At 43.5% G+C, this 14546-nt stretch overlaps 1 protein-coding gene across 2 annotated transcripts in view; it reads right to left on the reverse strand.

Annotated features, from left to right (window-relative positions):
- Positions 1-14546, reverse strand: part of CLHC1 (clathrin heavy chain linker domain containing 1) — a 660301-nt gene that overhangs the window by 429352 nt on the left and 216403 nt on the right. For both annotated transcript variants that reach the window (XM_069608240.1, XM_069608241.1), the window contains one exon: positions 14166-14398. In XM_069608240.1, the coding sequence (XP_069464341.1) occupies positions 14166-14348 (183 nt within the window). In that variant the 5' untranslated portion in view covers positions 14349-14398. The remainder of the gene's footprint in view (positions 1-14165; positions 14399-14546) is intronic.

Below are 14546 nucleotides of genomic sequence, written 5' to 3' on the forward strand. Positions count from 1 at the left end.
TTGGGCAGGGGCTAGGGGTAAGCGGAAGCCCGCCTGAGCGACTGACAAGACCCATCTGTCTTCGTTGATGGTCTACCACGCCTCCCAATGAGACGCAAAGCATCCTCCCACCGGGGTATGGTGCGAGCGCGGACAACCCTCATTTTGTAGGTTTTTCGGTGGTGTTGTCACCTGAGGAGGAGGCTGAGGAGCGGGAGAAAAGCCAAGTCCGTTATTGCCTCTGGTGGTTATTCCCCAAAGGGGTACCCACTCTGCGAGATTTCCGGTCTAGGAAGCCCCTAAAGCCAGAGGAGGGTCGACTTTGTGACAACGGTCTCTGGGTTTTAAAAGGGGTTTTTAACAAGGACCGACAAGGACTTAGCTGTCTGAGTGCTATCCTTCGTATTGGTCAGCTCTACATCTGTTGTAGAATGAATGAGCTCCTTATCATCAAACGGAAGGTCCAACACCTTGTCCTGCACTTCTTTTGAGAATTTCATGGCATGCAGCCACGCCTGTCGTGAGGTATCAACCCCCAGCATAAGGCCCTGAGCCGAGGTGTCTACGTGATGAGCCGCAGCCTCCAGGAGATCCTCGGCCAAGACCTGGCGTCGGATAAACCCGCTTTAAAGTCTTCCAGCTTCTCGACCGGGATGAACTCCTCAAACTCCGACAGACCTTTCCACATCTGCATATTAGCCCCCGCTAACACCAGTTCGGCATTGGCCTGCCTGAGCTGCAAGGCCGAGTTGGCGAAAATCTTTCTCCCAAGGAAGTCAAGGAGCTTATCCTCCTTTCCCAGAACCTGAGTAGCTGTCGTGGAAGAGGATGCTGCAGGCCTGGACTGTAAAGTGGCCGCAGCCACCACTGTGGAGGACGGAGGCGGACAAGACGACAGGGTCACTTCTTCCGAAGAATGCAGCCTGTATCGCGCATCAATTTTCTTATTGATGAAAAGTCCAGAGTGTGGCTTTTCCCAGACCTTGCGGACCTCGTTCTTGCAGAAGAACGTCCTTCTGCAAGAACAGGCCGGTACGCTCCAAAGTAGAAAGGGTCCAAAGTAGACAGGGTGAACGCCCCAGAAAGCACGCCCTGCAGCGGAGCGGGTGCCTCGGGCACTGGAACATCCAAGAAGCACATCATGTCCAGTACGCGGTCATGAAAATAGAGCGGCGCAGGTCCTTGTTGTCCTGATCGCCCTGCGCATCATCCGACAGGTCAGGATCTTGCTGAAGCATGTCGGGCGCTGCCTTGTCCACGGGGGACAATTGGGGCAAAGGAAGAGTCGGGGAAGGCACCGTAGGCAAGGGAGGCGCCGGAAGAACCAACAGAGGAACAGGTGGAGCCAGAGGCGCGGGCTGACATATCTCACTAAAAAGCCCTTTGAAATATTCCCTCATGGGGTCGGTACGCATGAGCGTCTGAAATTTGCCAAAAAAGGCGTCCTTCGGGGACTGTTTTGGAACCAGAGGAGGCCTCTCATGAGGAGGATAATTCCAGGGATGTAACGGGGAAGGGTGCCACACCGGCCCATCCACCGACGTATCCACATAAATCAAAGGTGCCGACCCCGCAGGCAACAAAACATTGTGCGGAAGGGGCATCCGAGCATTCCAATCATAGACTGGCCGATAAGGATGCGCACAAGGAACTCTATGTTCACCCACGGAACCAAGCCCTACACCTGAAGCCAATGCCGTAGTTGTAGGGGTAGCACACAAAATGGCCGCTGCGGTCATAGTGGGAACGGGCGCCATTTTGTCATCACCTGAGGGGAACTGCGGCACGTGAGGAAGTGAGGCAGGGGTCCCCATCGATGGATCAGGGGTCTTAACTTTAGCCTTAACATAAGCAACCTCGGCTGATCCGGTACTATGTGGCCTGGAATGTTTCTGCGACATACCAATCGCCAAATTAGCCATCCCAGGAAGGACCTCGGCACTGCCGGTAAAAGAAGAACTTTCCTTCTTTGCCCCATCAACAGATCTGGCGTCACCACAAGAGCGGGAACGGTGAGAAACAACCTTCACCGTCAAGGCCTTGCCAGGCCTCTCAGAAATGTTGGTAACTTTAGCCTCTGTGCGAGGGACCTCGGACCCAGGTCCGGTATCAGCCTTACTGGTGCAGGCCTCGAACATCCGTTCGGTAACACCAAGCCTCGCCGAGGTCTCGGGGCGAACCCCGGTTTTATATTTGAGGGAAGCCGACAGAGGGGCCTCAGAGCAAGCTCCGGTACCACACAACTCAGTAGAACTGGGTCTACAAGCAGCCCCCACAGGAGGGGCCTCGGAGTGTACTCTGGTATCCACAGGCCCCTTACGGAGACCCTCGGAGTATAATTATAATTACGAAAACTCTGGTATAATTATGAGGCCCAACGGGCACCTCAGGGCAAACCCCGGTGACAGAGCGATCAACGCCCCTCCCGGCCCGGGAGGAACCCGGAAAGGTCTCTCCCAGTTGGAGTGCTCTAAAAAGTAAAGAAATTACCGGGCTTCTCTTCTTTTCGTCGATGAACGCTTGAAAATGCGAAGGAGGAGTTAGTCGGAAAACCTCCTCCCACCGCTCCAACCAACGCTGAAGAGCCCGGACCGAAAGGGAATCACAGAAAAACAGGAATCCCAACGGTGATCCGGCCCTCACGAAGCGTCGGTGACACGATGAACAACCTGGAAAGTCTAGTTTGAACGACAGACAGACTAGTACACGATCGCTAGCGAGAGCCAGAGAGGAAAAAAGGATGAAAATCTTCCGCGGATGCAAGTGCGTCCAGTCCCGAACGAGCAGAGAAAAGGACTGATGGGCGATGCGCGGGACGGAGCCAAGGTGGGCAGGGTTACGGCCGCGTGCCAGGCCCGTGCTAGAAAAAGTGGAAGGACAAATTTTGCACAATTTTGGATGCTTTTTACAAAGTGCTCCGGTCCCGTCCCACAGGATGGAGAGATGTCCCATAAGTATGGAGGAAAAGGGACGGGACGTAGGAGTAAGATATTTTACAAGACCGACAGCGGCCCGGCGCTATGGGGAGGGAGAACGGCCCAGCAGGATGCTAGCTGTACTGGTGCGGGCAGAGAGTGACCCCCCATACGGGGAGGAAATCCTGACTGAACAGAGAGTAAGTAAACACTCGGACCAAGAGATCGTATTTGAGCGATTTTATGCAACAATGTATAAGTCAGCCCTGCAGCAGAGGGCACGAGTCATTGAATTAATACTGGAAGGAATACCACTATTCAGACTATCCGAGAGAACCAGAAAAAATATTAACGTCCCGTTCAAGGTAGAGGAAATGGTGAACTCCCAAGGGGCAAGAACCCAGGACAGGATGGCCTAACGGCTGAGTTCTATATGGTTTACAATCCAATACTAGCTCCCCACTTACTCAAACTGTGGGAAGAGGCACTGAGGTGTTCGGTCCTGCCCGACACGCTACAGGAAGCAAGCATAATAATTTGTCTAAAGCCTGGCAAGCCGGCCAACAAGTGTGGGTCGCGCTAAAGGCTTTCAACATGATCTCCTGGGAATAAATGTTAATTATCCTAGAGAAATGCAGCATAGGAGAAAGTATGATAAAATGTATCAAGCTCCTATACACAAAACACGATTTCCAGAGTGGCGGTGAACTCACAACTCTCAAAAGTTACTGCGGCTGGAGAGGGGCACACGCCAGGGCTGCTGTCTGTCACCGCTCATATTGGCACAATTAACTACACAAAATCAGAAATATTCCCCTCACAGAACAGACAAGCAAGCCCACTGAGGTGTCTCCACTAAAGTGGTCAACGGGCAGGAATCGGTACCTGCGGATCCAGGCAACCAGGGATAAAAAAAGCTTTACTAAGCCGAAATTACACAGCACACGAAATGTATGTGGCGGGCAGGGCCTCTCGCTGGCAATCAGCCCGCTCTCAGTGGTGGGCAAATTAGCACTGGTATAAAATTATACTCCTACCCAAACTATTTTATTTGTATGCAAATGTGCCCATATGGCCAGGTAAGGAGTACTTCACCAGACTTTACGGCGTACTGCACAGTTACGGTGGCATGCGGGGGATAGTCTGCAAGAAATGGGTCCACATGGCCTTCCCGTTACGAGAAGGGGGGGAATTTACTGCACCCAATATGAAAACATACTGGCTAGCGGCCCAAGCACAGTACTCGACATATTGGTACGGAACAGAGGACGAGCCCCCTCATGTCCGTTTGCAGTGTAAGGCAGCTGGCAGGTCCGATATCAGAACCCTACTGCTAGACGGGAAATACACAGACGATTGCCCCGTTAACCCAGTACAAACTACACTGTGTGCAAGGCGTAGTATATTTCTATGCACAGGGGCCACTCGCCCTTACTATAAATGGCTGCCACTAGCGAGGTTTCAGGCCTGGAGCCCTCCTGGGACACCACACTTATGGGGAGATGCGAAGGGTTGGGGTACCGGGCATTACAACACAAACATGGAAGCAGGGAGTGCACAAGCACCACGATTGACACCCTGCAGTTGTATAGGATGCGTGCAGCAGTGACCAGACGATGGGATACTCACCAGAGGAACAGGTAGAAAATGTGTTCCTGGCATATAAATGCAATTCAGAGGGATGCTGCAGCGTTTTAGCAACGCTGTACCGGATAATCATGGACAAGGCTGGCGAACAGGTGCCCCCCTCGCTAGAGTCAAATGGACAGATGAGCTGAATGTTGAAATTACAGATATGCAATGGCGTAGAATGTGCTCACTGACTAAAATACTGCAGAACTGGAAGAAGGCCAGCCCACCCACGCAATGGGGATGGCTTTCCAACATGATTGAGCAGATGAGTGTGAGAAACTATACATATCTACGATGCCTGGTACATCCAGGCCCAAAGACATATGGTACGAATTCCGTTCCTACGTTGGCAACCTGCAGAAGGCTTGGCCGGCTCCTGATGACGCACCTCCATGTCAATAGGGTGGAGGGGTGGGAGTAGACTGATCAAGTTATATGTACGATGAGAAGTTGGCTGATGTGCCTTTGTACCAACTGACTGTACTCTTAACACTAGCACAATTTACTCCGGTTTCCCGAGACGTATTATATGGTATCCAGTTAATATGTCAAAATCTTTTTTTTCGAATGCCATTTCGTCGGAAAAAAAATGTTGAATGTATTTTTTATGTTATATTTTTTTGTAGTTTTGCTAGTATAAAAAAAAGTGTAAATAAAAAAGACAGGGGGTTGGAGGGGAACCCCCCCATTAAAAACAAAAACAAAAATTGACATTTTTTTTCCGTCATTTTGGCTTCAACAAAATGGCATTCGAAAAAATGACATTCGACATACTCACTACAAACCGTATTATATTCCCTCTTGCCTGTACCATTACACTCTAATATTCACATGCTTTTCTGTTTCTCTGCCAAACACAAATAAAGTAAAGGGAAAAAAAACAATTTCTTATTATGATGCTAGCAAAGTATAAATGGTGCATATCTGTTAAACCTAAAAAAAGGACCAATTACATTTTTCCTGCAGAGTGCAATCAGAGGTGGGGTTAACCGTTGGACAAGTGACAAATGCCCATGTGGCACCCTTGCTCTGACTTTCTCCTCTCAAAGTCAGATAGGGCTGCACGGGCCCTCTCAGTAAGGCCTTATATTTTAAACATGTCTTGGCAGCAGATTATTTAAAACATGAAGTGATTAGTGGTGGTAAAAGGTAACTGGCACTTTTTTCTGAAAATTATATAAGCTTTTAATATGCTATTTAAGTGTGATTGTTGTGTGATTAGTAATTACAGAGGTACAGAACAAGCTGTGTGAAACAATGACTTGGGCATTTAATTTCACTTTCGGTCTGTATGAGATTTTTTTGTAAATTCTCATTAATTGGCATTCTGGAGCATGTAGGCTTCCATTCAGGATTGGGGAAAATAAAGCTACGATCAAATCATTTTACTGCCACTTTTTCCATTCTACAGGACTTGGAGAATTACCACCAAAGATTGTAGCTTTATTGGTAAAAGCAAGCAGATTTCAAATTGTTAATTGTGGGACAGATTTACACTTGTCCAGACACGTAGTATAAAATTGAAACGAAAAGGCGATTTTGCCTATGTTTTTACTGTTTACTTTTCCAATACTTGGTGGAAACAATTTAAATTGCCTGTAGGGGCCCTTTTGCAAATAAGCCCAAACAGTAGTGGTCCCCTCCATTCAATTTAGGATTCAAAACAAAATTACCCCAATACTCAACCCGTTTATACAATGATGTACACATTGTTGGGTTGTTTTATAATGTGACTTGTGCATTTTAAAGTAATCTGTACAAAACTGACTTTTTTTTAAAATTGTTTATGGTTTATTACAGACCTTCTGTACTTCTACAGGGCTGGGTTGTCCTCTTTTCGGGGGCTGTGTGGAGGACGAAATATATGTAATACACAAAAGGTTCCACAAAACAGCTTCCCACCTTCACACGCACAAGGTGTGAAAATCGACTCTTGACACTGATAGAGAAGTGTTTTATTTTATTTAGACAGAGGTACACTTCTATATAAAATAATACACATTTTAATCATTGTATACAATACATTGAAGACTTCAACATACTAAAACACATAAAAATCAACACATGATCTAACATTCACAGATACGCTTAATCACTAGAACAGCAACACAACATGTCTGAATTGGGTCTTATCACAATAATGAGTGAGATTAGTAGGGGAGTGAGGGATCTGGTTTTGACAATAGGTTAACCCTCTTTATTTTCCTCCTTATGATTCGAGTCATAAGGAGGAAAATAAAGAATCCAGACCTTTTGTGTTGCTGTTCTAGTGATTTTTAGGTGTTTTAGTATGTTGAAGTCATCAATGTATTAATGATTAAAATATGTATTATTTTATATAGAACTGTACCTCTGTCTAAATAAAATAAGACAGTTCTCTATCTGTGTCAAGAGTGGATTTTCACACCTTGTGCGTGTGCAGGTGGGTAGGTGTTTTGTGAAACCTTTCGTGTATTACTTATTACAACCATTACAAAAAAATTAGCAAAGAAAGAAAAAAAATGGAAAAAGAAAAGTAAAGAGAAACATCGAATACAGAAACTTACAATACAATTCCACATTTATTTTTCTTTATTTTATTTATAAGGCACCTATACAACAAAATTGTGTTTCCAGGTACCACAAGGCAAAAGTGGGGAGGGAACAAGGGGAGTACACAAACAGTAGCAAAAACAGCAAATAAACAATCACGGTCCTACTAGGCTTTGATTCGGACTTGCAAGTGCAGTGATGAGAAGTGCATGAGAGAGAGAAGGGTGGGGGGAGGAGGGAACAAGGTATGGGCAAGTGCTAATGGGAGCCCAGGAGAGAAAGTGCCAGGGGTATCAGGGGAGGAGGCCACTGGCTAAGTGCTAGGGCGGAGGTGTCACAAAGGGGTGGGATGCACTGACACCCGGAAGGGCAGTGCTGAGGGTGGTGGGTACTGATGTCGACTGGGCGGAAGGCCTGGTAGCCTTTTAGACTGATGAAGGACAAGGCCACCAATCTCGGCGGCAGTGGGGAAATTAGAAGGGGAGGGAAAGAGGTAGAGAAAAGAAGATGTTTGAGAAGTTTTACAGAACTTTAGGAGGTCCGGCTCAAGTCTGAGAGGGGCAGGGAGGCTGTTCCAAAAGGAGGCATTAGCCGAAGATCGAGGCCTACCCCCACCCTCCCTCCTCTCTCTGCTTGGAGAAGCGTTTGATAAGCAGAGCGGTGGTGTTAGAAGAGGAGAGGGCTCTAGCAGGGAGGTATTTAGGGAGAGAAAGTTGGAGACAGCGGAGTCCCAAGACCCAGAAAGCCTTGTGGATAATGCAGAGGGTCTTGAATTTGATCCTCGTGGCCACCGGGAGCCAATGGAGAGATTTTAGAGCTGGAGAGATGCAGTCCTTGGGCTTGAGGCCAAGGATAAGTCTTGCACCACTATTCTGAATTGCAGTAGTCCAGCCTAGAGAGGACCAGAGCTCTGGAGACAGTGAGGAAAGGGAGAAGGCCTCTAAGAAGGTGAAGTTGAAAGTGGGCCTTCTTGGCAAGGTCCAAAATGTAAGGGGTGAAGGAGAGAGAGGAGTCGAAGATGACCCCAAGATATTTGCCCTCACTAGATCGGGAGGGTAGCGGGCCCAAGGAGGGCGGCCAGAGGGCAGGAGGGAAACAGGGCGCAGGTGTCCCAATGATAGGGCACAGTTGTCACAAACATTCAATTTTCATGTCTTAAAATCATTGGTTTAAAAGTATACAATTCATATTAATTTCTTTTTTTACTAAATCCCTATCACTTAAAAGTTAAGTAGCAGCTATGGTAAGCGGGTATAAGGACCATTTACAATTCTGTACAAAGAGTGACTTGTGTGCAAAGACTCCAGATTGTATTATTTTACGTATTTAAAACCAAACTTCAATACATATTTGTACCAACTTGAGCTGGGAAGATGTATGGTCAAGTACCTAAATTTCAAGGCTGGGCTCAGATTTTGGCTTTACCACTTAACCAAAGTGTGTAATCCTGGGCAAATCATGTAATATCACAGTGCGTTTCCTACCAACATTCAGTGCCCCTAGAAGTGATTCAGTTTGCAGTATGTGCCATTCAAAAAAAAGATCCACTCATGGTTTAATAGATGGGAAGCGCAGGGGTCAGGGCCTGCCAAGGAGACATGCATATCTTTCTTTGGAAAATAGAAGGCCACATTTATTGAACGAAATTGTGACATTCAGTAGCAAAGTAAACATGTCAAACAAGAAGTCATCGTGGACAATTGCATATTATAAACAGTATGTATCAGACAATGATTATAGGGGGTGGCAGGGGAGCGGTGGCCTCTCCTCCCTTTCACATTCCAACCAGGAGCGATAACAGGAGGTCGGAAACCCCTCAACCGGCACTGTCTATCTCCTGATGCCACTCTCTCCTGCATGTTAGCACTCCCACACACCCTCAGCTCAATTACAATGTATTGCAAAATTGCAACATAAAATACAAGTTTGTGCTTCAAAATGTTATATTGTAAGAAACAAAATGTCCTATTACTTGCTTCAATATTTATCGAGGAGGGCTGGGGGGGGCTGTCTTTCACAAAAAGACGGCTAGACCACAAGCTCCTCCTCTGTGGCCTGTTGGGAGTAGCCACAGTATTCAAGGAGGTATTGTTGAGTGCACACCATCTAAGATGGAATAAGGACTGCTGGCCTTGTTGCTCAGCCCCAACAGAAGTGGAGGTGGCATCATCCTCGGTTCTCCCTAGCCAGGCCAAGAAGACACGGTGGGGGTACGGTGGAATAGATGGGAGTGGTTGTAAATGGGAATGATGGTCAGGGGGAGCTAATGAAAGGTGATAGGGGGTGAAAGATGAAGGAGGAGTGGATAGAATAGAAAGGGGAGAGTAGATGGGAAGGGAAGATAGGTAGATTGATATTGCCACACTCTTGTTTCTGCTTATCTTTTGCTCTCTACAGCTCAGTTATAGCGTTATGTTGAAAAAAGGTACAAAACATTTGTCTTAGGGCGTGATTAATTGGGATTAATCTCTCAGACTCTTGTAAGGGTTCTGCAGTATATAGCTTTCATATTTCCTGCTTTTGCAATAGAAATTCTTATGGAGAAGGGGGAGCGTATGAAAGATGAAGTGAGTAGCAAATGGAAGGTCAAAGTAGTGATTGAGTTTACGGAAGGAAATAAAGGAGCAAATGGAAGAAGAGTGCAGAAGACTTTGGAAGGGGTACTGGAGAGCCTGTGATTTTGCAAGGGACGAGCTGGTGGAAGGCAAGAGCAGATTTCCCATTTGAACATTTCCAGCCAGAGTCATACCCCTAAACGAACAGCTCCAATAGTAGACAAAGACAACTTAAACATGTAACATTAGTTGCACTTGTGACAGTCATTAAATACTCCCGCCATAAGCTCCACACCCATCATCACTTACCCGGGACTCTTCGACAGCCTTGCCCAAGAATCTCTTTTCCTTAAATCTGCCATGGAGTACACTCTTAACAAGCATCTTTATCAGACATTCAAGTAGTCTTGTGGGCAAATGCGTCAACCCTGGTTCTAACAACCTGGGTTTGAATCCAGCCTTCTGCACCTTATGAAGCAGTCTAACAGACTAAACCAATGAAAGGGTGCAAATAGATTTTTCCAGATCCTGGAAGACTTTTGGCTGGATCATGGATCTGAGAAATCTGACTTAAAAGAAGAAAATGTTTAGGGTACTACAGAATCTGGGCCCTCCTGGTCACAAACCTGGTCTACCCAGATAGAAATTCCTGGAGCCAGGCCTGTGAAATACTAAAGTGTGCAAAGCATCAGTACCTACAGACAACATAAGAATAATCTCAAGTACTACCACGTAAGCAAATACGTTATCAAGCACTTTATTTCCGAAGCAGGTGGTGGCGTAGGGCTATATCTGGCACGAGGCTACAACTGTAGTTCTCAGAGAGCTAAACAAATGTCAGAAATGGGTCAAGTCACATTCTAAAAGGTCTCAGCTAATGGCTCCCACACTCGCCCCAAATGCGGTGTCGGGTGGCACTTTGAAATCGGCAAGCGAAGTGGGCTGTTTTGTTAAATTGCCTCAGCTCCCAATAGCTCCTAGTTAATGCAAACACAATATTTGTTTGGCAAAAGGTCTGTTGCAAATAATTCCTGAGTGATTCATCTATGAAATGGAGTAATTGGAGATGAAATGGCATTGATAAGTGCAGAAAATGTTATTCATTGTAATTTCTTATCATTTTTAAGATAAGAAAGAAGTATGTTGCTAATCAAGACTTGGATCTAAATAAAATAGATAAATAGCAGAGATTGCCCAATACAAATAAGTGATCTTTCTTTTTAAAATGTAGGTTAAATGTATTCCCATTCCGCTTGGCATAGACTGACTTTGGATAAAGGTTTGTGCCAATTATGCAACAATTTTATTGAAACTAAAGTTCATATCTTTTTGTATTGCCTTGGATTGATTGAACTAAGGATGAAATGGCTTGGAGATTGAATACATTCTAATTTTGATAATTTTATTTAACTGTATTACACTGGTCTGGTTTCAAAGGTGAACCTATAAATAAATCGGTTTTTGTTTCATATTAAACAAAATGCAAGCGTTGCGTAATGCTTTTGGGGGAACCCACCACAAAGAACCTCCAATGCTGCAGCTCATATTGGCTTAATACTATTATTCAAGCATGGCAAAAAAAGCCCGGACACATTTCACTCCCCACTGTGAGCTTTCTCACAGAAGGTTACATACAGCTGGCTCCAACAGAGCACCATATATATCATTTAATGGAAGACAGTCTATTGCAAGTTTCAATAACTACAAAGTCAAAGGATAAATCGTGGCAAAACAAGTCGGCCATCTTATATCGCAAATCCAAATGAACAAATGCACTCTTATACATGTATATTTTGGGATACTATGTGCATTCATCACAATAAACTTCAAAAGAAACCTCATCTTATAATGGATTATAAATAACATGTACATTATCCCGATTACTCAAGAGTATGCTACTCAATGATATATACACACCAACACACACACGTGGGGCTGATTTACTAAGTTAATCAGTGGCCTAAGTAAGACTAAATTCACAAAGCTTAAAAAAGAATTGTGTAAGTTGAAAGTAAGCCATTTTTTGGTGTACGTTGAACTTAGTAAATCAACCCAATATATACATATATGTGGGGCTGGTTGACTAGGCAAAAAAAAAATAATTATTATTAAGTAAATTTACTAAGCTCAATATATGGGGGAAATAAAGCATACTTAAGTTCTTGCTTAAGCCACATTTAGCTAAGTAAATCAGCCCCACATATGTGCAGGTCAGACGCAGTGCACAAAGGCCCATGCTAAAAAAGTTGATATAGAAGTAGTAATAATTATATTATATAGTGGGTGCATTGCTAAAAGTACAGTGAAGTGCACCATTAGCGACGAAAACAAAGAACAGATTACATCGGAATAAATCACCATAGCACTGCTGATACGAGCAAACGTTCTGCATGGAGGAAGAACAAGTCTCAGTAAAGGGCTACATATACTTTGTTATAACAAGTGGACAGCAAAAAGGATGATCTTAAGAACATTGCATAAGTGCATAAGGAAAATTCAGGGCTTATATGAATGGTTTTAAATTTCATGGGAGAAATTTAAAAAGGCTTGCTTGAGTGTCTTTGTTTTACTGACTGGGCAAGGAATGATAGAAATTATAGATATACTGAACTTGTAATATCTCATGGAAATGAATCAATCTGAGAACATCTGGATTACAAGGCTGAATGGTTGTAGCTTCAATATAAATCAATTTGAAATCATTAATATTCTTGCCCAGATGTTTTGTGTTTCTGTTATTAGAAATATTAATAAATGCACAGCACACACAGGAGAATACTGGCCGTTATTTCACACAGCTCAATGTTAGAGGAGTTTGCATTTCTGTGATTGCATAGAACATGGTTATATACTAAGCATAGTAAGTATTGCATTAAGTAGTACAAGGGTCTACAGCATTTGGCCCTCCAGATGTTTTGGACCACAACTCCCATCAGCCATAGCCAACAAAGTCAACATTGAGGGATCATGAGAATCATAGTCCAAATCATGTGGATAACTCCAAGTTGCAGATCCCTGTAGTAGAATTACCACTGAATTCATGCAGCGAGAGAATGCAAATGTTTCACCCAGCATCGTACAGTTCACTTCTTAGATATCACACGATTACCAGAAAGACTGCTGATTTTATTATATGCCCCATTTTGTAAAACAGCTAACACCACCAATTTAACCCAACCTTTAACAGGAGAGCAACATCAAAAGTGTGCCAATTGCCTCAAGGAATCTCTACTAGTTAGACACAGACTACTAAACTTGGGAAAAAAGTGTAACATAACTGAAAAATATACATTTTAACATGCATATTGCAAATATATTGCTCTAGCAAATGGAAGTCATTATTGGCCTCCCCTGAGACAATCAGAATTATCTGAATGCATAGTTCTGGACTGCATTCTGATTTGAAAAGCAGACAGGGAAACAGTAGAAAGTAATTCTCTGCTTTCAAGAAACATCCAAGCAATTTCCCAAACCAAGATTTCTTTCAACAAGACACTTCCTCCCTGCAAGCATCAATTTTTCAGGTACGCCCTGCAACGTGACATCCATCATTTATTGTAATGCACTTAAGTGAAAGCTAAAACATAGACATTTTTTTTCACTTTCTTGTGGAAAACCTTAATCATTACATAAAACCCAATGCAGATTCATGCTAAAATCATTCCATTTCAACCAAGCTTACAATTAAAAAACACACCTTTACAAGACAATTTTAGTATTTAAATACTAATCATTAAAAACACATTTAATTTACTAGCAGGTTGGGTCCACTTCACTCACTATTCAATTAGCAATGTTTTACTTCACCAAAACCCCCAAACCTATACTGCTGTTAATACTATATGCTAATAGCCTTGTAGACAGCAGTGGTCATTATCACTTGAGATAATGACCCCTTTCCAACTTATGGCCAGAGGCTATGTCGCGTGCTATAAACTGGGAGCAGGTCTCTCTTGGTCTATAAAGATATGTTTATTTTATTTTGCACACTACAAAGGCAAATTAGACTTACTTTATGCAAGTACACTTTCATCACTCAACACAGAATTAGTAAAGTCTTTGCTCACAGAGATGTCTAAAGTTGAAAATATTAAGCACTCTTAAATAGAAAAATCTAGGTGAAACCAAGAAGCATTTAGGTTGTCCAATAGACATCATGATCAAATCGCTTTTATTATTAACTTTGCTCTATATTATATGCACCTTCAAGGCATATTTGCTTCAAGCTCATTCATCAATTCAGCAAACTGTATAATACCAGAATGCTAAACAAAATGTGCTATCCATAGATCCTTTCACATAAATAAAAAGTGAAACGATAAGTTACGTTGACGTGCATTATACATTCTTAAAAATCCAAAAGAATCTACAACTGCTCTGCATTTGCTCCAAAATCCCAAAAGTAAAGAGTTTTGGGATTTCATTATTTGATTTTAAGCAAATTATAAAAAATTGATGACTGCAAATAAAATACGGTTCTGGGGTGTCATGGCATGGGCACTCCCCACTCACCCCACGAAACCAAGACAAAGGTTTTGAAAAATGTCAGTACCTTGTCAAACACAGCTCTGTAGATCAAGTAAATATTTTCAATATTTCTTTCACCGTCGCATCCCAGTTGTCGCAATTCTTCAGCAATGTATTTATCAATGCTCTTGAGAAATGCTCTGTCACATTGACTTGTGATAGGAGGGAGGGCTGGCGATTTGTTCAAGGACACATCAAGAGCAGACATAGCTGATGATTACAATGTAAAATAATGTTTTATGGCACCACATATAAAACCTGAAAAAAAGTAAAAACAGATGTTAGATATATGTGCATGAACCAACCCTCTGCACTCAATCGTGTGAATTATTTTATTTTTAGTTACGTTTTGGGTTTCTTAACCTCAGTCAATATTTGATATTATTGCTTTTATTGACTAGGAAAA

This window comes from Ambystoma mexicanum, chromosome 4q, assembly GCF_040938575.1.
Source record: "Ambystoma mexicanum isolate Mex_15411 chromosome 4q, UKY_AmexF1_1, whole genome shotgun sequence".
Classification (NCBI taxonomy): domain Eukaryota; kingdom Metazoa; phylum Chordata; class Amphibia; order Caudata; family Ambystomatidae; genus Ambystoma; species Ambystoma mexicanum.